The sequence below is a fragment of the Hemibagrus wyckioides genome, linkage group LG04, assembly GCF_019097595.1.
Source record: "Hemibagrus wyckioides isolate EC202008001 linkage group LG04, SWU_Hwy_1.0, whole genome shotgun sequence".
NCBI lineage: Eukaryota > Metazoa > Chordata > Actinopteri > Siluriformes > Bagridae > Hemibagrus > Hemibagrus wyckioides.
This window is the reverse complement of record NC_080713.1, coordinates 12,310,605-12,334,625: the sequence shown is the minus strand read 5'-3', so window position 1 is coordinate 12,334,625 and position 24,021 is coordinate 12,310,605. Positions and strand designations below refer to the sequence as shown.

General features: G+C 38.3%; 1 protein-coding gene across 1 annotated transcript in view; it reads left to right on the top strand.

The window, feature by feature from the left end:
* Window positions 1–11,189, top strand: part of si:ch211-151h10.2 (uncharacterized protein LOC567699 homolog) — a 41,626-nt gene extending 30,437 nt beyond the window's left edge. The window contains exon 10 of the mRNA XM_058387515.1: window positions 10,178–11,189. Coding sequence (XP_058243498.1) covers window positions 10,178–10,307 — 130 coding nt within the window. The 3' untranslated portion in view covers window positions 10,308–11,189. The remainder of the gene's footprint in view (window positions 1–10,177) is intronic.
* The last annotated feature ends 12,832 nt before the right edge of the window (window positions 11,190–24,021 follow it).

Below are 24,021 nucleotides of genomic sequence, written 5' to 3'. Positions count from 1 at the left end.
TGCTGGTGTATGTAAATATATCTAGGAGGACTAGCTTTGGTTAATTCTACATACTTATTTGGTTTAATGTAAATTTCTGGTAAACATAGTACTCCTGATCCTGTAATAGTTTCATTAAAAATAAGTGCTTTAGAAGTAGGACAGCTACTATTTACCAGTCCTAACTTCAGATCAAAGGTGATGGTTGTGTATTCAATATGAATCAATCCAAAAATGTGTATTGTATCAAGTAGACCCAGTCATTAATTTAGACTTGAGTGGCATGATCCAGATCACATACAAAAAACATAGTTCAACTTGAAGAATATGGTGTATATTATGTTACTATCCCAACTGACTATTAATTATATATTATCACTATTAATATATACTCCTATTGATATCTGTCTTGTAAATGCTTATTTCTGCACCAAACTGTATTAATTGCACAGCAGAAAATGTCAAAATAAATAATTTATTTTTAAATTATTCATTAAATAACTAACATACTCATCACTAACATAATCATAATCATAACCATAAACAAGTCTAAATAGTGCAGCATCTAGGTATTTATATCTATGCATATTCTTACCAAATGTCACGGGGGCACTACTGAGCTCCTGGGCCTCACTAATGGCATGTATACAGCGACGAGAATTGTTGAGGAACAATTCCTGTAGGTACAGGGTTGATAGGGAGAGCTAAGGTTCTGTAAATGAAACAACCTTAATTCATGTTCAAATGTTTATTAACTCGCTACTTCAGGAATTTACATATGATTCTCAATGTGCAAGCTGCATGTGCAACTTATGAGTTGTCTTTGGCTTTATGACTTCATTTATAATAAGCTGGCAGTTTTTGGCCCTTAGCTCACTCACTAATGACATGCAGCTGTGGCCTATGGTTTGCTGCTTGGCCATCTATGCAGCTGTCCTCCTCCTGTGTCCAAGAATCTCTATTAATAAGCAGTAAGACTTATATGGCTGTATTTTCGTGCATGCACAAGCCTAGGTTAGTAATAATGGCCTTTTGCTAATTTGATTGGCCAAAAGACATTTTTCCATTTCTTGACCAGTTTTTATTTCCATGTACATGAATGAACATGCCTATACTGATGCCCATTGATAACACAACATGGAGAGGCTAAAATTTGGAATCTGTCATTGTAATGGTGTTTTGAACCACCATGTTACATAAACTTCTGCTTAAACAAATCTACACCTAGCAAATCTGTAGCATATGTGCAATTTTCATAGAAAATGATTTTAACACATTTAATACAAATTATGTATTTAGGTGTCTGCAATAAGCGGAGGATTGCAATGGTTGTTTTCTTCTGAAACAGAAAAAAATCAAATTTTAGATTTAGAAAGTGCTATAAGCAAAGTCATTACCTTGTGACTTCTTCTTGTTCTTCTTTCGGCTTTTCCCTTCATGGGTCGCCACAGCGAATCATCTCCCTCCACCTATCCCTATCTTCTGCAACCTCAACACTTACACCCACTAGCTTCATATCCTCATTTATTACATCCATATACCTCCTCTTTGGCCTTCCTCTTTGCCTCCTGCCTGGCAGCTCCATGTCCAACATTCTCCTACCAATATACTCGCTCTCTCTTCTCTGAACATGTCCAAACCATCTTAATCTGGCCTCCCTAACTTTGTCCCCCAAATGTCCAAAATGAGCTGTCCTTCTGATGTACTTGTTCCTAATCCTGTCCAACCTTGTTACTCCCAAAGAGAACTTCAACATCTTCAGCTCTGCTACCTCCAGCTCTAACTCCTGTCTCTTCCTCAGTGACACTGTCCCTAAACCATACAGTATGGTCAGTCTCACCACTGTCTTGTACACCTTCCCCTTGATTCTTGCTGATATTTTTCCATCACACAGAACTCCTGACACCTTTCTCCACCCATTCCAACCTGCCTGCACTCACTTCTTTACCTCTTTCCCACACTCTCCATTACTCTGGACTGTTGATCACAAGTACTTAAACTCTGCACGTCACCCTTGTTCTTAAAGATCGACACTAATACACTTCTTCTCCATTCCTCAGGAATCGTCTCACTCTCTAAAACCCTGTTAAACAAACTAGATAAAAATTCCACTGCTGCCTCTCCTAAACACTTCCAGACCTCCACCGGGATGTCGTTAGGACCAACTGCCTTTCCACTTTTCATCCTCTTCAAAAGCCTTCCTGACTTCATCCTTTCTAATCTTATCTACTTTCTGTTTCACAGAGTTCACCCCTTCTATTCTATTTTCCCTCTCATTTTCCTTATTCATCAGCTCTTCAAAGTACTCCTACTCTGTACACTCTCCTCACTCATGAGCACCTGAGATCCTGAACTTCCTCATTCCACCACCAAGTCTCCTTATCTTCTTTCCTCCTTCAAGATGACCCACCCAGCACCCTTCTTCTACCCCTCTGATCACTTCTGCTGTAGTTTCCCAGTCATCTGGCAGCACTACCTGACCACTCAGAGCCTGCCTCAACTTCTGTCTAAATTCCTCACAACATTCCTCCTTTTTCAGCTTCCACCACTTTCTTCTCTATCTCTATCTTTGACCTCTACTTCTTACAGACCATCAAAGTCATCCTACACACCAACATCCTATGCTGTCTGGCTACACTCTCTCCCACTGCCACTTTACAGTCACTAATCTCCTTCAGATTGCCTCTTCTACATAGGATGTAGTCTACCTGTGTGCTCCTGCCTCCACTCTTGTAAGTCACTCTATTCTCTTCCCTCTTCTGAAAAGTGTTTATCCTCTTAGCAAAGTCCACTACCATCTGTCCTTCAAGTTTCCTTTCCTTAACTCCAAACTTGACCTTCACCTCCTCATCACCTGTGTTCCCCTCACCAACATGTCCATTAAGATCTGCTCCTATCACCACTCTCTCACCCATGGGAATACTCTCTCACCTTATCTAATTCACTCCAGAATCTCTCTTTCTCCTCTAACTCACAACCTACCTGTGAGGCATAGCCACTAACAACATTCAACATCACCCCTTCAATCTCTAACTTCAGACTCATCACCCTGTCTGACACTCTCTTCACCTCCAGAACATTCCTCACAATCTCCGCCTTCAGGACCACACCTACCCCATTTCTCTTACTATCCACACCATAATAAAACAGCTTGAATCCTGCTCCTATACTACGAGCCTTGCTACCCTCCCACCTGGTCTCCTGTACACACAGTATATCCATCTTCCTTCTCTCCATCATATCAGCCAGCTCTCTACCTTTCCCTGTCATAGTACCAATATTCAGAGTTCCTATTCACAGTCCTACACTCTTACCTTTCCTCTTCTCTCCCTGCCTATGCACTCTCCTCCCTCCTCTACTTCTTCCTCTATATGTTTTATGCCGGATGCCCTTCCTGACACAACACTCTCTATTTATCCGGGCTTGGGACTGGCACAGAAGTCACTAGACCATGACCTCCATGGCTAGATAAAAGTCATTACCTTGTGACTGTGATGAGTAAAAGATCCCTATTCCCCTTTATTCCACTTCCTCACATTTTGAACCACCAGGGCCTAGTGAAACTAGAAAGGCTGTGTACAAATATCCACCTTACAAAACAATAACAGATTACACTCATTAGTAGTGCAAATACCATATATTATTGAGACTGAGTTTAGGGTAACCAAATGGGACCATCCACAGCAACAGAAGGTGAGTCACAAGTGAAGAAAGTTCCAAAGCAAAGGTGTAGATATTTTTGCTTATCATACAATGGTTTAAAAGGGTGTACATTGTAAGCATGGTAACACAGGCATGAGACAAAATGCATGGCACACAAACTTGCCTGCCAGTCTACTGTCATCAATCAGCCAATCTGCATGCCTTTTTCGTTGCACCTTATGTGCCCTCTCAAACATGCCTGAGAGCTCAGTAATTAAATCGATACATTGCCTAGTCACTCACTTGAGTACATGCACTGAAAATGTTTTAGGTACTTGTCCAGACATATTGGGTGGAGACATTAAATTTTGCCAAGGCAGCCTAAATACCAGTATCAGTATTTATATCATAATTCAGTGCTAAAGGTGTTGCAAGGGATAAGTGATGGGTTGCCAAGGTGGTTCAGTAGATTCATAGAGTCAATCAGGAATCCAGTAAATCAATTCTGTTTTCATTTAAGGTAGCAAACAATAAGAATAAGTAATGCATTAGACAATGGGCTGCTTAGTTGTTCCATGTGTAGGTGTTATTCCTTTATTATTTCACTTACATGTAAAAAGATAAAAGGTCTAGTTTGTATTTCAAGTATGGTTTATGAATCTGTTACTGTTAACTTTCAATATAAAGTCCAAAGAGCTGTCACTACCAGTGAAGAAAGCCATCATTAGGGTGAAGAATAAGACTGATTATTAGGCTGAACAAAGAAAAAAATCAAAACTAACCATTCAGAGAGAGTACAAAAATATTAGCAATGGTCAAAACAATTATTTTGTATGTTATTAAAAAGAACAAATGCACTGGTGAGCTCAGGAATACCAAAAGACCCAGCAAAATAACTGTATTAGATCACAGAAGAATTCTTTCCCTAATGAAGAAAAACCCTTTCACAACAATTGGCAAGATCAAGAAAACCTTCCAGGAGATTAAAGTGAAAGTCAACAATCAAGAGAAGACTTTAACAAGGTAAATAGATAGGATTTATTACAGGATGTAAACTATAGGTCAGCCTCAAAAATCAGAACACTTTTTAAGAGTTTGCCAAAAACATCTTTAAAAAAAAGCCTGTACATTCCTGGAAAATCATCCTAATATATAGATGAGATAAAGTTCAACAAAAACACATTTAACAACAAATGCAGTCTTCACAGGCAAAACCCAGAGCTCAAACCTAGAATAGATGTTCAGACAATCAATCAATCTAATAGGGTCCATTTGGGCAACAATAAACACCCATTACATGTCCCTATATTTTTGATCACTTCAAAAGTTCATTCAAAAGTTGCTTATATGTTGTTTTACACATCTAGATGCAGATATCAGGAAATGAAAGCTGAAATTCTGATCTTTTATCTCTTTTTCATCTTATGATCTCAAACCTAACTCAGATAGCAGATGACTCCAATCTGGATCTGTGTTTCCTCTGGCAGAGCTGGGTAACACTCATATCTGTTTAGCAGATTTGGACCGGCTCCAGTACAGATTATGCTTATGAGTTTAGACGCCTGTATGGCAAATCCACATAAAGGTTGCAGTCATTTCACTCCTTTAGTGTGACTTTGGAATGTTTGTTTGGAGTTTTTGCTTTGGGGTCAGATTCCCAGACAACAGATGAATCCGTTTCAGATCCACTTTTCTGGCACATTCTAACTTTCTATTCATGCAGCTATAGATGCAGTTGATTCAGGTTACAGCCATAACATTAAATACACAAAATGAATTTATGCTTCAGGGGACAACCCTTCTGTACATAGGTACATGCAGTGTGAGCCTTATTTATCAGTCTGCACATGCCCTAGGTGGTCTGCCACTTTCGCCTAGAATGTAGAAAACTGTTTAGAAATATGGTTTTATTAATCTTAAAATGAGTAACTTTCTTTTAGTTTCTGATTAGAAACACTTCCATAAACAAAATATATGCTCTTAGCATGAAAATATCTATTTATATTCACACAAGAAGTTAAAGTTCCTCCTAAGAAGTGTAACTCAGGGTGTCCAATGCTATCCGTCAAAGGCTGGTGTGGATGAAGGTATTGAAAGCCAATATCAACTGATTAAACCTAGAATCAGATGTGGCTCCTGCTTGACTGGAATGAAAACCTGCTCCCATTGGTGTAACAATTTAAATTAAATTTTGTGGGTCTCATTATGTAGCTTTTGTCTTTTGTAGCCATTATTTTTAGCCCACACGTATGTTCATGTTCTTACTTTTGTGTAGCTAGTTTTTTTTTTTGTTTTCATGTGTTTTACGCTAACAGATACCAATCTGCAAATTCTGTCTCCATTATCAATCTAGGCAAAAAAAAAAAAAAAATATATATATATATATATATATATGTTCAGGCTTGTTGTCAGAAACACGTACGAACTGTTTTTTTTTCTTTTCTCGCATGTTTTGTTTATATACATGGTTTAGGCAAGAAAATGTCTTGAAGAATTAAAATGGCATTTTAATTATTTGGAAGATTAAAAAATAGTATATGTTTAATATTGCATTTTAGCACTCATGGATATAAAGCTACAAGATTATGGCCACAGACGGATAAGCAGGGTTTAAGGTGAGGACCTGGGCCAGTGTTGTCCTAACTGTAACCGATTCTGTGCCACATTTGTACCAGACGTGAAAGTGAGTCATGAGCCTGTGTGTAATCTGGACTAAATATAATAAAATTAAAGGTTGTGCTGGGAGAGCTCTGGCCTAAAATTACATCAGATGTACATACCTTTGCCAGTTTTGGCTGTTGCGCAAAAATAAGCCAGGCCAAATCTGTTTGGCTGATTTGTTACAGGGAAAAATTTCGGAAAAGATCAGAGCAGTTTTGCTATTAGGGATATTTTGCTATTTGTAGTTTTGCTACTTGTTTTTTGTGCATAACAAAAACAAAAGATTGTTTGTTGGAACATTGTTGTTGTTCCAATTTTTTGGGATGGGAACACTCAACCCTCCACTTTATTAGGAACACCTGTACATTCATGTAGTTATCTAATCGGCCAATCATGTGGCAAGATCACAATGGCAAAAATCTTGCAGATACAGGACAAGAACCTCAGTTAATTTTCACATCAAACATCAGAATGAGGGGGAAAGTGTGATCTCTCTGACTTTAATCATGGCATGGTTCTCAGTGCCAGATAAGTAATTCAGAAAGTGCTGATCTCCAAGGATTTTCACACACAACAGTTTCTAGATTTGCCACCTCAAACTGGCCATAGTGACTCTAATGTGGACTGAAACCTAAAAAAAAAAAGAAGATTTTTTCCCATTATGTAAACTGTCCAACTAGATGTGATAGAAAACTGTATCATTGCTACACCACGAACAATTGGGTAGACAGACTTGTCCTTACTCTGCTTTACTCCTGCTTAAAAGCAGAACTGAAAAGCAGTCTTCACCAACAGATAGTAGAATTCAATACTGGAACACAGAGCATGAATCTCAACTGTAAGACTGCTTTGAAACAACAAACTAGCCAATATTCAAGACATTTTCTGCATTGACTCTTGTGTTCCCACTGGACTTATCAGCTTCTACCATAACTTAAAAGTAAAGTCAGTCTGTGTCTGCATCTTCCTTTCTGGAGATTAAATCATACAATTAATCCAGGTATGATCTGCGGAAATCTATAAGTTCTGCCAAAAGACAGTTCAGCCAAAAGCTTGCAAAACATTACAATAGCTCCAAACAACATTACATGTGGCACTGACTACAGGAGACTACAGATTACAAATTCCACAGAAAGTTATTGGGCCTGACAGAATCTGACCCTGCATTCTGAAGACATTCTCAAATCAGCTGACTCAGGTCTCACATAAATGCCAGCCTTCACCCTGAATGACTATCAATCCATCTGGCATAATGAACTGCCTGGAAAAGCATCATATCATTGATACTCAGCAACTTCTTGACCCATTTTAGTTTAATTATCGCCACAACCTTTCTAGACACAATCTAGACCACTGGTGTTAAAGCTAAGTGGCCTGGCCCTGTGCAGCTCCATCTGCAACTAGCTATTTAGACTTTCTCTACAACAGACCCTAGACAGTAAGGATCAGCAACAGGCCATCACCCACAGTGACATTTAGCAGGGGCATGCCCCAGGGATGCTTCTTTAGCCCCTTGTTGTACAGACTATTCACTCATGAATATGTAGCCAGATTCAGCACCAGCAATATCGAGTTCACAGATAACATCACAGTGATTAGGCTCAAAAGAAACATTGATGATCTGGATAGAGATTCTAGAACTGTCATCTTAAGTTCCTTTAGGTGACTTAGCAACTGGGATTTAATAACTACCTGACTCTAAATGTGAGAAAAAACTGAACTGATAACTTGTTGTTATCAGTGGTTCACCTGTGGAAATTGTCCACAGATTCAGCTGCCAAACTCTCTAACTTAGTCTGTAAACAGCAGCAACATCCTTAAAAAGGCATAGCAGCATTTGTTCTTTAGGAGGAGACTGAGTGCATCACAATGTGGTTTGGCAATCTGAACACACATGACTAAATGCTCCTTCAGAAAACAGTAAGAAGTACATCAAAATACAGCAGATTTACATAACCTAATGCAGGACAGGAGCCCAGTCTTATGCCTTGTTCCTGCATAGCATTACAGCACACACCTTCCAGCTAAATGACAACTTCTTCCTTCATGCAATAAGGATTCTCAATAGTAGTCATTGAGTGACTCTGGCTTTTTGTACCTCACCAGACTGAACCTCTCCTGCAACTGCAACTGTTCATTACAACATACCACATTTTTCATCTCAACATTTTGCACTACTTCACTTTAAACTCACTATTGATGCACCTTTCAATGTGGTGTGGTCTACAATTATTTTTATATTGTACCAATACTCGCACTACACTGTAGTTTTTGTTGTTGTTTTTAACGCAAATGTTTAATCTGACAGTCGTAATAACTTTTCTCCCATCTCTGTGAAATGGTTACAGTCCTCCCTTGTATGGTATCTATGTTTGCTTGTTGTAAGCACTTTATGTTAACTGTATGGATGCAATTTAATTAATATAATAATGTAATTGCACTGTAATTTAATTGCCTCTCCTTTACTTGGTATTTTCGAAACATTAAGCAATAAAGTGAACTTGAAACTGAAGAACCCAGAGGGATCCCACATGGACACTCCACAGTCAGTAAAATTAACTCAAGATTTAACCTCTGTGAGGTGGCAATGTTACCTGCTGCATCATCATGCCACACATTTTCATGTAAAATACACTAAACTAATATAGCCCATAATGCTAATAAGTATGTAATTAAAACATAAAGACTAGGTGTATGCCCTTTAACACAAAAGGATACTAGGATAGGGACAGGGATAGGGATGTGCAATTAAGATATCCAGTTAAGACAACCTATGTTTTTATTGTAATGCCTAACTCTACCTACAATGGATATAGGACAGTATAACTGGGGCCATTAACATTTATGCAGAGTTCTAATTTGTTCCAAATACAAATATGCTGTTATACAGTAAATTACCATTAAATAAATTCAGGTTTATTAAAAAATATTAATGTAATATTTGATTGTTTAGAACAGCGTCTGGTTTGTTTTTTGGTATATTGTGTTGTTTAAATTATTTTTCATCTACGCATGATCTTGAATTTTACATTTATTATTTATTATTAAATGTTACTTGAAAGCACATATGTCAACTACAACACAAATGTAGTGTTCAGTAGAAGCTGAAAGCAAGGGTTTGTTAGATGATATGTAAAAAAGTGAACCTTCTCTATCTTTAGTACATTCCATGACTCAGGAGTGTCCATGTCTTCCACATACTGCTTTTTTTCCAGTTATGAGGACAGCCTTAGGTAATTCCTGACTGAGCTGACCTTTCCTCCACCCTCTCCTCTCTCATCTGGCTCAAAGAGCCACATATGCTTGGGCAGTGCACATGCATTCCGAGGGATCATGAATGTGAGCGGGATTGGATTTGCCAACTCACTGCTTTTTTTGCTGGGGATGTCTGTCTTGAGAGATGAGAGAGGAAATTAACTTCATTTTGGATCTTGCCTGGATCCAGCATGAGAGGTCTGAGCGGGGTTCTTCTGTCAGGTCCTCTAGGTCCAAGATCCTGCATCTGTTCCTGCTTATCCTGACCCCCAACCCTTGTCAAAAACTGTCAGAGGGTTTTGACTTTATTTTTCCTACAACAAAATTTATCATGTGATGATTAACATGTGTTTATAGTCTGAAAAATGGAAATGGTTATGGTATGTATTTATATTTTTAAATGTTATTACATTATAAATCCACAGGAAAAAATCCAGCATTATTCACCAAGCCTGAAATAAACAACTGAGAGAAATACACTGTCTGAGAGAAAGGCACAATTAGCAATTGTGAGTAAGAATCACAGAAACAGTGAGAAGAAAACTAGCAAGAGACAAAGGGTGAAAATGTCTGAAGGAAAAACATTTAGAAAGTGAACAACGGAGTGAAAGATCATTTTGCTATTTCTCCCTCCCTCTAGGGCATTCCTGAGGCACCTGCAGTCACTTAATATTTTGGCTAAAGAAAGACGTCTCTGCTTCACTCCACACCATGCAGCCCGGTGCTTGTCATGTTTGTTCACTGAAGGAAACAAGTTTGGCTTTAATTAGAATCCCTGCCAAGAGCTGAGGTAATTGCCACTCAGGGCATTTTTTTCTTTCCAGTACAAGCTCAAGGGAAAAAAACCCTGCAGTGCCAGGTGCATGTCTGGATTTTGAAGTCACTGAATGTAAGACTCTCTCTCTCTCTCTCTCTCTCTCTCTCTCTCTCCACACACACACACACACACACACACCCTCACAGTGTCTCATAATGTCTCTACATTGTCTCATAGTTGATGCTGTGCTTTGTCATTTTGTCCCTTAGTTTCTCCCCTGGAGTGCATAGTTCCGCTCTATCCCTCCCTTCATTGCCAATCATTCTCTTTTCCATACCCTTCTTTCCCTTTCTTCCTCTCTCCACCTGTACCCCAGCTGTGGCCTTGTGCAGCTCATGAAAATTCCCACCAAATTATTCTGTTAAAAACATGGCACCATGTGTGGTAGAGAAAGCCTTGGGGCTGTACTGCAAAGCAAACTCAACAAACATTGTGGTTTTAGTATGGTTGTGGTTTTGACTTAACCAAACATCCCCAAGCTGGGTTAATTCATATCATGATATGGCTTACCAATTTATTAAGTTGAGCCACAATTTCTTAATGTCATGTGCATGTCCACTTTAAAAAGGGTGGGTTTCATACTGGCTTAAATGCTTGCTGGTAAAGCTGTAAGTGGATCTGTTATTTTTTTGTTTTGTTTTTTTACAGCAGAAGCACAGATTATTATAATGAATTTGTTTGAAGAATTCAAATAAAGTAATAAGAACATATAACAATACTGTTGCTTCCATTAAGGCACTTGAAAGCATGCATGTAAACAAAATAGCTGACCCTGTAAATGCATAAAAGTTGTAATATACCATTGTATTTCAATTCCCATGACACTTAAAGTAAAAGTAATTGCAAATGAAATAATTAGCAGTAAATTGTTATTGCTAATTTCAGCTAAAGTTCCAAAAATGTTAGATGGTTTTGGCAGCATGTAAGAAAACAAATAAAAAAAACCTATTATACGAAGTACGAAGTGTCTGATTGTCTATAATGAGAGTGGTGATATGATTGCAGTGATATTTCTTATAAGAAGGAACAAAAACTGGCACTAGTCCTCCACCTCGACATTATACACTGGCCAAAGAATTCTTTAATGGAGAACCTTTGAAATACCTCTGAAATTCCTCCTCTGATCCAGGTGGCTCCAGCATATCAAAGTCGTTTGTAGAAGTTGAGTACAGGTAGACTGAAATAAAATCTTCCTTAAATAGTTATGTAAGCATTAATAAGCTCTTTCCCCTCTTTATTTCCCTTATTACAGTGACTATTACAGTATTGCATACTGGGCACAAGTGACTCTTAATGTATTCAATCCTCTGATTATAGCCAATTGTGAACATAATTCAGATTCTCTAAACTGTTGAGGTAAAAATTATAATTATGATACAATGTGTGTGCTCTGAGAGAGCTTTGAGTGTAAACTCAGCCACTGCTGTCTGCTGTCACATTAAATTACCACAATGGTCTACCACAAAATCTGTGTACACATCTGTCTACTAGAAATATATAAATGGTATATTATTGCCATGTTGAAATGTGCTTTAGTGTACTTCTCAAACCATTTTCCATGAGTGCCTTAAATCAGCTTTGAGGTCCAGGAAATGGCTCTGGATAAGAAGTCATCTGGTATATCTTGCAGGTGTACCTTTTGTTTCTAAGCAGCATATGTAATTAAACTACAATGCAAAAAATTGTTTTTAAGCAAAACTGTATATAGTAATATAATCAACTTCCATACCAAGCTCTAAGCAGTAACATGGTGTAGACTTTCTGTGAATATGAATCATGAGCTGACCTGGGCCATTTTGCTTCAGTCATAGTCAGGGACTGATCACAGGTCATGTAAACAGCAACAGAAAAGGTCTAAAAGGGCTCTATTTTCAGGTTCTGTTAAAGCCCAGTTTTTTTCTTCTTCAGGAAGTGTTGACTACACCCACATAAGGCTAGGAGTTGGAGACAGACCTCTAAATTAGAGATTATTAAAAAAAATACTTCATATTTTTTTTTTTTTAAGTTTTCTGTGCTCTAACACACCTGACTTAGGTCACAAAGTAGTTGGAAGTTACCTTGTGAGTTTGCTACAGTTGCAGAGAAGCGAGAACACATCCGATCAGTATGGAGCAAAGTACTTTTCTGGACATTAGAGCAGAGAGAGTTCTCTTTAACTCCTCAGTGCATATACAGGGACAGGACGTTTATTTGATGTGACAGTGTATAAGCGAAAAGAAGAGGAAATCCCTTTAAGGGAATTGTGCGTCTGCTCTCTTCTCCTAAACAGACCCTACAGACCCTACAGACCTTTTTTTTCTTGCCTCACTTCCTATCCAGAGGAGCAGCAAGCAAATATGAAAAAAGGATGTAGTTTAGAGCAATAAAAGTTATTTATTGGCAATGGAAAAAAAGAGTATAAAAACAACAACATTAAGTCAAGAGGAATTAAATTAATGGGTTTTGATTAGTTTTGGAGGGGTTTTGTGTGTTTGTGTTTGTGTGTGTGTGTGTGTGTGTGTGTGTTTGATTGAATGCGACACACTCAAAGCAGTCATCTCTGGAATGAGGGGTAGAAGTCAAAGGTCAGAGAAAGGCTTCAAGGATGTAATTATGGTCAGACATGTGTTACTCCTAAGAGAGGATTAAGTCCTTCTCTCTGTGTCTGTTTCTGTTCTTTTCTCTCCTTCTGCAGTGTACAGCAGACATTACCTTGGGGCATTAAAAATAGTTATGCTCAGTTCTGCCTTCCCAAATGCCCGTCATAAGGATAGAATTATAAGAGGGAAACATAGCACTCCCAGTTTTAATAATGAATAATGCATCAGACATTTTTCTTCTTTTCCCCAGGCGAATTCACTTTCACAACACAAATCTGAAGTCAGATAACTCTTGGATCTGTTTTATGTTTTATGCTGATGGTTTACAGGAATGCTGTTGTGAAACTGTGCTTTTTGATGATGAATTTTTAGGATCCATCATATATGCCTTGCTAGTTCATACTCATACTCAAACACCATGCCTTTACCAGGCGGTCTCTGACTACATTTCTCCTTCTGATCAGAGAATAACCCACAAAGTTGCTTAAATCCCTTTTTTTTAAAAAAATTTCTCCAGGAATGTTTTTTCATGAAGAATAAAAAAATTATGCAAGAACTGAAATGGTTAATGTGTCAGCCTCCATCAGTGCATTATATTCAAAATCAATGCTCCTACACATTTACAAGTAAAATAAGTAATATAAAATATCAATACAAGTACAATATATAAATAGTATAATGCATAAAAAAGGCTTTAGCAGCATATGCTCAGTTAAGGTGATATACACAGACTTACAGCATAGCCATTTACCTGTATATTCACCCAGTATGAAATATTTTTGTCACACAAAGGTACCTTTCAACTTTAAGGCTTCAGATATCAATCTTTCCTCTGTACAAATAATTCTCACTTTTGCAGAGGTGTAGCTATGTATGTCATTAGCAGAGGTGTAGCTATGTATGTCATTAGCAGAGGTGTAGCTATATATGCCATTAGCAGAGGTGTAGCTATATATGCCATTTGCAGAGGTGTAGCTATGTATGTCATTAGCAGAGGTGTAGCTATGTATGTCATTAGCAGAGGTGTAGCTATATATGCCATTTGCAGAGGTGTAGCTATATATGCCATTTGCAGAGGTGTAGCTATATATGCCATTTGAAGAGGTGTAGCTATGTATGTCATTAGCAGAGGTGTAGCTATGTATGCTATTTGCAGAGGTGTAGCTATATATGCCATTTGCAGAGGTGTAGCTATGTATGTCATTTGCAGAGGTATAGCTATGTATGCCATTAGCAGAGGTGTAGCTATATATGCCATTTGCAGAGGTGTAGCTATGTATGTCATTTGCAGAGGTGTAGCTATGTATGTCATTAGCAGAGGTGTAGCTATGTATGCTATTTGCAGAGGTGTAGCTATATATGCCATTTGCAGAGGTGTAGCTATGTATGTCATTTGCAGAGGTGTAGCTATGTATGTCATTAGCAGAGGTGTAGCTATGTATGTCATTTGCAGAGGTGTAGCTATGTATGTCATTAGCAGAGGTGTAGCTATGTATGTCATTTGCAGAGGTGTAGCTATGTATGTCATTAGCAGAGGTGTAGCTATGTATGCCATTTGCAGAGGTGTAGCTATGTATGTCATTAGCAGAGGTGTAGCTATGTATGCCATTTGCAGAGGTGTAGCTATATATGCCATTTGCAGAGGTGTAGCTATGTATGTCATTAGCAGAGGTGTAGCTATGTATGCTATTTGCAGAGGTGTAGCTATATATGCCATTTGCAGAGGTGTAGCTATGTATGTCATTTGCAGAGGTGTAGCTATGTATGTCATTAGCAGAGGTGTAGCTATGTATGTCATTAGCAGAGGTGTAGCTATGTATGCTATTTGCAGAGGTGTAGCTATATATGCCATTTGCAGAGGTGTAGCTATGTATGCTATTTGCAGAGGTGTAGCTATATATGCCATTTGCAGAGGTGTAGCTATGTATGTCATTTGCAGAGGTGTAGCTATGTATGTCATTAGCAGAGGTGTAGCTATGTATGCTATTTGCAGAGGTGTAGCTATATATGCCATTTGCAGAGGTGTAGCTATGTATGTCATTTGCAGAGGTGTAGCTATGTATGTCATTAGCAGAGGTGTAGCTATGTATGTCATTTGCAGAGGTGTAGCTATGTATGTCATTAGCAGAGGTGTAGCTATGTATGCCATTTGCAGAGGTGTAGCTATGTATGTCATTAGCAGAGGTGTAGCTATGTATGTCATTAGCAGAGGTGTAGCTATGTATGTCATTTGCAGAGGTGTAGCTATGTATGTCATTAGCAGAGGTGTAGCTATGTATGCTATTTGCAGAGGTGTAGCTATATATGCCATTTGCAGAGGTGTAGCTATGTATGTCATTTGCAGAGGTGTAGCTATGTATGTCATTAGCAGAGGTGTAGCTATGTATGTCATTAGCAGAGGTGTAGCTATGTATGCTATTTGCAGAGGTGTAGCTATATATGCCATTTGCAGAGGTGTAGCTATGTATGTCATTTGCAGAGGTATAGCTATGTATGCCATTAGCAGAGGTGTAGCTATATATGCCATTTGCAGAGGTGTAGCTATGTATGTCATTTGCAGAGGTGTAGCTATGTATGTCATTAGCAGAGGTGTAGCTATGTATGTCATTAGCAGAGGTGTAGCTATGTATGCTATTTGCAGAGGTGTAGCTATATATGCCATTTGCAGAGGTGTAGCTATGTATGTCATTTGCAGAGGTGTAGCTATGTATGTCATTAGCAGAGGTGTAGCTATGTATGTCATTAGCAGAGGTGTAGCTATGTATGCTATTTGCAGAGGTGTAGCTATATATGCCATTTGCAGAGGTGTAGCTATGTATGTCATTTGCAGAGGTGTAGCTATGTATGTCATTAGCAGAGGTGTAGCTATGTATGTCATTTGCAGAGGTGTAGCTATGTATGTCATTAGCAGAGGTGTAGCTATGTATGTCATTTGCAGAGGTGTAGCTATGTATGTCATTAGCAGAGGTGTAGCTATGTATGCCATTTGCAGAGGTGTAGCTATGTATGTCATTAGCAGAGGTGTAGCTATGTATGCCATTTGCAGAGGTGTAGCTATATATGCCATTTGCAGAGGTGTAGCTATGTATGTCATTAGCAGAGGTGTAGCTATGTATGCTATTTGCAGAGGTGTAGCTATATATGCCATTTGCAGAGGTGTAGCTATGTATGTCATTTGCAGAGGTGTAGCTATGTATGTCATTAGCAGAGGTGTAGCTATGTGTCATTTGCAGAGGTGTAGCTATGTATGTCATTAGCAGAGGTGTAGCTATGTATGTCATTTGCAGAGGTGTAGCTATGTATGCTATTTGCAGAGGTGTAGCTATATATGCCATTTGCAGAGGTGTAGCTATGTATGTCATTTGCAGAGGTGTAGCTATGTATGTCATTAGCAGAGGTGTAGCTATGTATGTCATTTGCAGAGGTGTAGCTATGTATGTCATTAGCAGAGGTGTAGCTATGTATGCCATTTGCAGAGGTGTAGCTATGTATGCCATTTGCAGAGGTGTAGCTATGTATGTCATTTGCAGAGGTGTAGCTATATATGCCATTTGCAGAGGTGTAGCTATGTATGTCATTAGCAGAGGTGTAGCTATGTATGCCATTTGCAGAGGTGTAGCTATATATGCCATTTGCAGAGGTGTAGCTATGTATGTCATTTGCAGAGGTGTAGCTATGTATGCCATTTGCAGAGGTGTAGCTATATATGCCATTTGCAGAGGTGTAGCTATGTATGTCATTAGCAGAGGTGTAGCTATGTATGCCATTAGCAGAGGTGTAGCTATATATGCCATTTGCAGAGGTGTAGCTATGTATGTCATTAGCAGAGGTGTAGCTATGTATGTCATTAGCAGAGGTGTAGCTATGTATGTCATTAGCAGAGGTGTAGCTATGTATGCCATTAGCAGAGGTGTAGCTATATATGCCATTTGCAGAGGTGTAGCTATGTATGTCATTAGCAGAGGTGTAGCTATGTATGCCATTAGCAGAGGTGTAGCTATGTACGTCATTTGCAGAGGTGTAGCTATATATGCCATTTGCAGAGGTGTAGCTATGTACGTCATTTGCAGAGGTGTAGCTATATATGCCATTTGCAGAGGTGTAGCTATGTACGTCATTTGCAGAGGTGTAGCTATGTATGTCATTAGCAGAGGTGTAGCTATGTATGTCATTAGAATTCAATTCCATTCAATATTATTTGTATTCCATTTTTAGCAATGGTCATTGTCTCAAAGCAGCTTTACAGAAATATAAAAATTCAGAATTTTTACATATTAAATACATATTAAATTTATATGTATACCTAATGAGCAAGTCTGAGGCAACGGTGGCGAGAAAAAATGCCCTGAGAGGATATGAGGAAGAATGTTGCCTTTATGCTGTAAATAGATCCTGCAATGTGAAATCATACACAAGCAGCTTAAACATAGCTTTCTTTTATAGTACTTCATTTCTTTATAGGCACTTAAAGTTTTCACAGATATTGCAGCTAACAGTTTTCAGCTGTGACCTCTTGAACATTTACATTTTATTGTCATATTAACCATATGAAATGTTCTGTTTTTCTCTCCTGCTCCTGATGTTGATGTTTAATGTATATTTAATAGCAATCTCACACATACAAAGCATTGAAGCTCTATTTTGGAAGCTGGCTACTTTTACTGGTGCATGTTTTCATTATTTCACTTAGAATATACTGTATGATGAATTTCAATTTCTGGTAAATAAACATTTTTTTTTTCTTTTGCATGATTGTGACAGACTCATCAGATCATCATCTTTTTATACAGTCTTAGTAATGAAGGTATTTAATACAATATAGTGATAAGGACTTTGTCACAATATATTGAACGAAATTTAAAAAGCAATAGCAACAACAAAACAGAAGAAACTTCATAATACTGAAGTGATAACCGAATGATACTTCATGTGATGAATAAAATGTTTGTGGTTGGCCTTTGAGGACAGCAGTGATGAATAAACCTAAATCCCTGTTTAGATATGTCTGATATAAGTTTCAGTAATATGTATAACCTCTAGATACTTTTGGATATCTGGGATACATCAGCAAGTCTTTGTTTAATGGAGAGTAGTCTGAAGATGGCTGTATTAAGGTGTATTATGCCACTGGATATTAACATCGTACTTCCATATACAGTTAAGCAAATCTATTTTTTTTTACATCACCTGTGTAACTGGTGAACCAACAAACCAATAGGAAGTGCAACATGGTGGAATAATAATAAATATTGTGTATTTAAATAAAACAATGCAGTGTTTGTCACAACCACTTTGCTACATCATACAAACTACTTGCTTTAAATGAATGCTTCAGCATCAGTGGTGGGTGCACATGCTGCATGCACTTATTTCTGTGGTTGAATCCTAAATGTCATATAGACTGTAGTACACCTAATAGAACCAAGGTAGTTATACCCTCTGTAGGCAGCATATGTAGTGTAGGAAGCAATTTAAGGTTCGGCCTGTGTGCAAATAACACTATTATATTATTGTGGATTACTACTAGTAGTGATCATTAAATGAATAGTCCAGTTTCTTCAGATAACTTTGTACAAAATCTGACTGATGGTTATAATTCTCATGTTCTCAACTGTTTAGTATTTACACTGATATAATGTGTACCTGAGAGTAGCTTATATATTATTTACTAATTTTTACTTCATGTCTCTGTGCTGTGTCAAACTATTTCTTCATAAAGACTTTAGACTAAATTATTATTTCCTCTAGAGACGTGACAGCAGTGCCCTTCCTACATGACCTCTGGAACAGGATCAAACATCACAGCCAATGATTATGCATGTCTAAATCCTGTGACCTAAGCATGGCCTCAGCAGTGTGTGTGTGTGTGTGTGTGAGAGAGAGAGAGAGAGAAACAGATGTGGTTCTGATCATTAGGAAAGTGTACTTATGTGTTATGTGCTCTCTCTCTCTCTCTCTCTCTCTCTCTCTGTCGCTCTCTAGCTTCTTGTATATATCAAGTTCTCTGTTTGTTGCCTCAAGCAGCTATTAAGAGCTCAAGTACACCCTTCAACCCCTCCTCTCTCTCTTGCTCATGCTCTCTCTCTCTCTCTCTCTCTCCCTCTCTTGCGGCATAAACACACACACACACACACACACACAAACACACACACATACACACACACACACAAACACACACACACACACACACCAACAGCCCCAGGTGGAGCTAAAAAAGGTGGTCTTGTGGAATAGCAGAGCTGGTGTGGTACAACAGGTTGTGTGCTGTGGTGCCCATGGTAGTGTATTGGCAATGTGTGTACTGTGTGCCAGGAAAGTGGAGGCAGACTTGGTGGTCCTGACTTGTTTACTGGGTAGAGCCAATCTTGTTTAAACAAACATCGGTGCTTGTTCAAATCTTCCCCTTGCTTCTTGCACATCTTCAGTGTATATTGGCACTACTCCTGGGAGATTATAATGCATAGTTTACTCTGTGTGTGTGTGTGTGTATGTGTGTGTGTGTGAGTGCGTAATATGTAATGTAAGTAGGTAATTGAAATTCTATACCTGTGAGGATGTTGCCTATTCACTTATTGATAGATTATCATGTTTAAGTTGTTTTGTGAAGATGTTGTTTGTAGTTTTATTTAAATATAATATATAACATCAGTTACTAGTCAGATCCCAGATCCCAGAAATGTCTGTTTATAAGCATATCCGGTTCTGAACAGCATCTGATAGGCACATCATACAATGCAGTGTGATTATGGCACACCTGTACTTTGACCCTCACACCTATACATTTTCTTATTCAGACAGGCTTATTCTGGGTGGCCAGCTTGGTTCTGTGGTCCTGTGGCTTAGGTCTAGGTCTTGTGGGGATGTGCCTTGAATGGCTGGCTTTCTCAGATGTCACCAGTTTAAATAGTTACTATCCTGCACAGTTCTGAGATGGTCTTTGTTTTTTCTTTCTCTTTTGCTCTCTTTTCTTCTCTTGAAATTGGTGCATCATTTGTTCTTCTTTTTTCTTTTCTTTTCTTTTCTTTTCTTTTCTTTTCTTTTCTTTTCTTTTCTTTTCTCTCCTCTCTTCTCCTCTCCGCTCCTCTCATGGCAAAAGGCCACACTAGTTCAGATGTCACTTTTCTCAGGCCAAGCAAGATGAATATTTGATCAGTAGTTAGAGCTTCCAGAGGCTCCTTTCCAACATTCTTTCTTTTGCCAACATCCCTGTCCCCTGCCCTCATGCTCTAAAGCCTGGGCAGCTCCAAATGTCAGGGATGTTAGTTTAGGCATTGTACACGGCTGGGTGAAGCTCAATGGGCAGCTTGTCTGTAGGCCAGCCCCCTACAGTGGTCTTCTTTCTCCATGAGATTTGTTCATAGCTTTGTCCCTCTTCATGAAGAGGACTCTTTCTCTATCACTCTCCTGCTCCATCTTTCTCTAAAGCTGGAGTCAGGGAGTCACAGTTTTAGAAGCAGAGGGAGAGCTCAGCTATGACTGAGCAGGAAGTGATTTTAAGTGTCAAATTTTTTCAACATACTTTGCATGTAATTAGTATGTCAGAAGTGCAGCATAGTGCCAGTAAATCTAGCTTTTACTGAGTAGTTTGTAATTTCATAACCTCCATCTAGGAATAGCCAGTGAAAATGTTCCCTCAACTTGAAATTCTTACTCTGGAACTCGGGGTAGTCTTCTCAGCTATAAGCTACTCAGTTCAGAGACATCAAATGAACATGGCTGTGTACAGCATCAGAAAAAAAAACTAAAGCAGCATTTTAACTTTAAATGAATTAAAATATAAATACAAGAATTTGTTTCAGATCAATATACAGCAATTTGCTTTGTAAATCGATAACATTGATTATACAGTATGCTGTTTTGAGGATGAAAATACACATGACTCAACACAGCTTGCTGGCTAGTCATTTTTTTTCCCTCTGAGTGCAGACTTCCCACTTCTGAGGTAAGTGACTTAGCTGTGATTAAGCCCATATATGTTCACAAGCATAATTTATAAAGGAGAATTTACCTTACCTATATGCAAGGGGTATAAGCTGCTGTATAGGGATACAAGGTATAGGGAACTATCGTGTGTGTGTGTGCGTTTCCATGTGGAAAATGTTTATTTTAACACATTAGGCAAAAGAATATTTATGTATTATTTTTTCTTGAGTAGCTGCTGGCTGGCCAACAGCCAGACACTTGAGAATGGTCAGAATTCCCTTTTTTTTCAAATCTTAAAAAAACAGCAAATGCTGAACATGTGGTCAGCGAAGAGCATGCGCAAGAGTGAGTGAGTGAGAGAGAGAGAGAGAGAGAGAGAAGGAAGGAAAGGAGCATATAATTTCACTTGTCTGTTATGGAATTCATGGCCAGGAACTGGACACAATTGGTCAGCCTTTTTTAAAAAAATTAATGGGAAATAAATCATGTTGTTTTAAGGAGCATAGCTGCAGTTCTGCTCCTAGTTGGGTGGATGTGGAAAGCATAGATGACCATCATATTTTATGAGAATGATGTACTTGAGAAATTCCTACTTTGCTGTCCAAGGAATTACACTGCAGTCTGGTGTTAGTTAAACGTACTGTCAAGCAAAGCATACTTACACTTTATGAACCATATGAAACACTAAAAAGATTTATTTCAAAATCACATGAATATACTTTTTTTCTTGCATACATTTAAAATCCTCCTATAACAATTTTAGTGCTGCCACCTGGGGGTGAGTGCTTTGGTCACACGACTAGGCATTTGCACATCTGGAAGGCACATGGTGATGAGATATATGTGAGAGGGCCAGAGGTCATTTGGGTTCTTTAATGTATATTTAAAAAGAAGGTGAGAAAATAAAAATGATACAAACCTCAGCAGTGGCCCTGAGACAGTATCGATAAGGCAACGGATTCTGGTTGAATACTAAATAACATCACAAAAGATGACATGGGGTATTCATTCACAAAATTTTAAAACTTCTCAAAACTTCTCCCTCTAATGATATTCCTGTTCAGACATGCCTTCTTTCTGAAATGCTTTCTTTCACAGCAAAGTTAAGAGGCAGAAAACATGACCTGGCCCCAGGGAAAATCACCCCTTCACCCTCTGTCCCATCTTGTTGTCCCTGGATATTTATTTTGTACACACCTGAAGATTCAACCTATGCCTGGATAACCTGACAACTTGATGAAAGAGACTGGACCTCTCTTCTCATAGTCCTTTCCTCTCCACTCTTTGCTTATTTGATTCATAGATCTCTCCTTAGCAATTATTGTAATACAGTTAAACAAGTACATCAAGAGTGCTAAAAAATATGTGAATAGAAAAATCAATTTTTTGCAATCGGCAATGTATTTTTAAAAACTACTAAGTTATACAAAGATCATGATTTCTGACATCATTTCATGAAATTATTTGGCCTTCTTTGTCATACATCTTTTTTAATTTTTGTGTTTTTTTAATAGATTTTTTATGGTAAGTCACACATCACACAATGTGAGCATTTCCAAACGTATATGTGCAAATGATACAGTGTATTTGGACCTGGTGAGAATGCCTGTAGGGCTGCTGTGTTTGGGCTAATGGTGTTTGAAAAACTAGTGAGTGTGATCTCCTTTTGTCAGAGTGCAATTACCTATGCTCCATCTATCTGTTTATGTTTTCCTCTATCTAATGCTCTTCCTGTGAGTCTCCACTTCTGAGTAATTTCGAGGAATTTTCTCATCTCTCTTCCTCTTCAGAAACACTCCATGTATTTCCATGGTGGTTTTGTAGTATCGTGTGGTGTCGATTTATATACATTTTACTGCATACGTACAGCTTTATTTAACGCCCTCTGTCTGTCTACCTCCATACCTACCTATGTAGCTACCTTCTTAGCTACTTAGCTTCTAGGATTCTTCAATGGTTACTGCTTTATTCACATCAGAGTCACAGTGGCTCTGTAGCCTGTCACATGAACACTGGACCAGTACTGTCAACTGGGCTCAGGCCACTTGAATTCTTCCACAATCCATGTTTTAATGGAATTCACTTGTCATGAAGAAACAGATTTGGACCCCTTAGTTACAGTGAAACTTAATCGTTATTCATCAGCATACAAAAACATCGTAGAAAACTTTCTAGTAGCTTTGTGGCAACAGTTTGGGTAAGGCTCACATGAGTGCAATAGCTTAAACATGTATCAAATTTAGGGGCTGTGAAACTCTAAATCAATTACACTGAGAGGCTACCAGAATCTACAGTGCTGGGCTCTTTCCAGGAAGCCTACTATTTACTTAATAGCCATAGGTGAATGGACATTAAATAGTTCCACCACCTGCTGCTACTGGTCACTTTTACTATTAAGACTATGGAGTTATACTCTGTGTTTATTGTCCTGTATATTTATTGGATTGTTCATATTTGTCTTATACTGTCATGTAGCTGGACTTGTAGTCCTGTATAAGATGCCATTGCATTGTTATATGGTACTGAGAAAATAACATTTCATTCCAATGTATTTAAGCTATATAAAGGGAAAGCAACCACTTGACTTCTCTGCTCTTTGTTTTGTACAAACAAAATCACAATTTCCCCAGCTTTCTTGACAAATTTCAAAAATCACCAAAACCACTCTGTAGATGATGTCATCTTACTTGCTCTATCACATCTGGATAAGAATCTGGTTATAGACTTCTTACAAACTGGCATGCTAAGTAGCCTGGGTTTGTGCAGCTCCATCTGCTACTGGGTACTGGCAACAGAAGATCATACACACATCAATTAGCATGGGAGTGTCTCACTCATGACTGTACCAAAACCTCCTTCAAAGGACTAGGAGAACTGCACCAAAAAGTATTGGCACAGATCTTTCTCAACTTCAACAGATTTACTTACCCTGATGTAGGATGTAGTCTATAATCATAGATGCCTCTCATCCAGCTCATTCATTTTCTCCCCTCTTCCCTCCAGAAAATATCTCAGTAGTATTACGGCACATACTTCCCAGCTAAAGCTTCTCCCCTCAGACAGTAAGAATCTAATGCTTCTACTTCTCCAGATTGAACCTTTTATACAAATGCAACCGTCTATACTACATAAAGCATATAATTTATCTCAAATCATTTACATTTT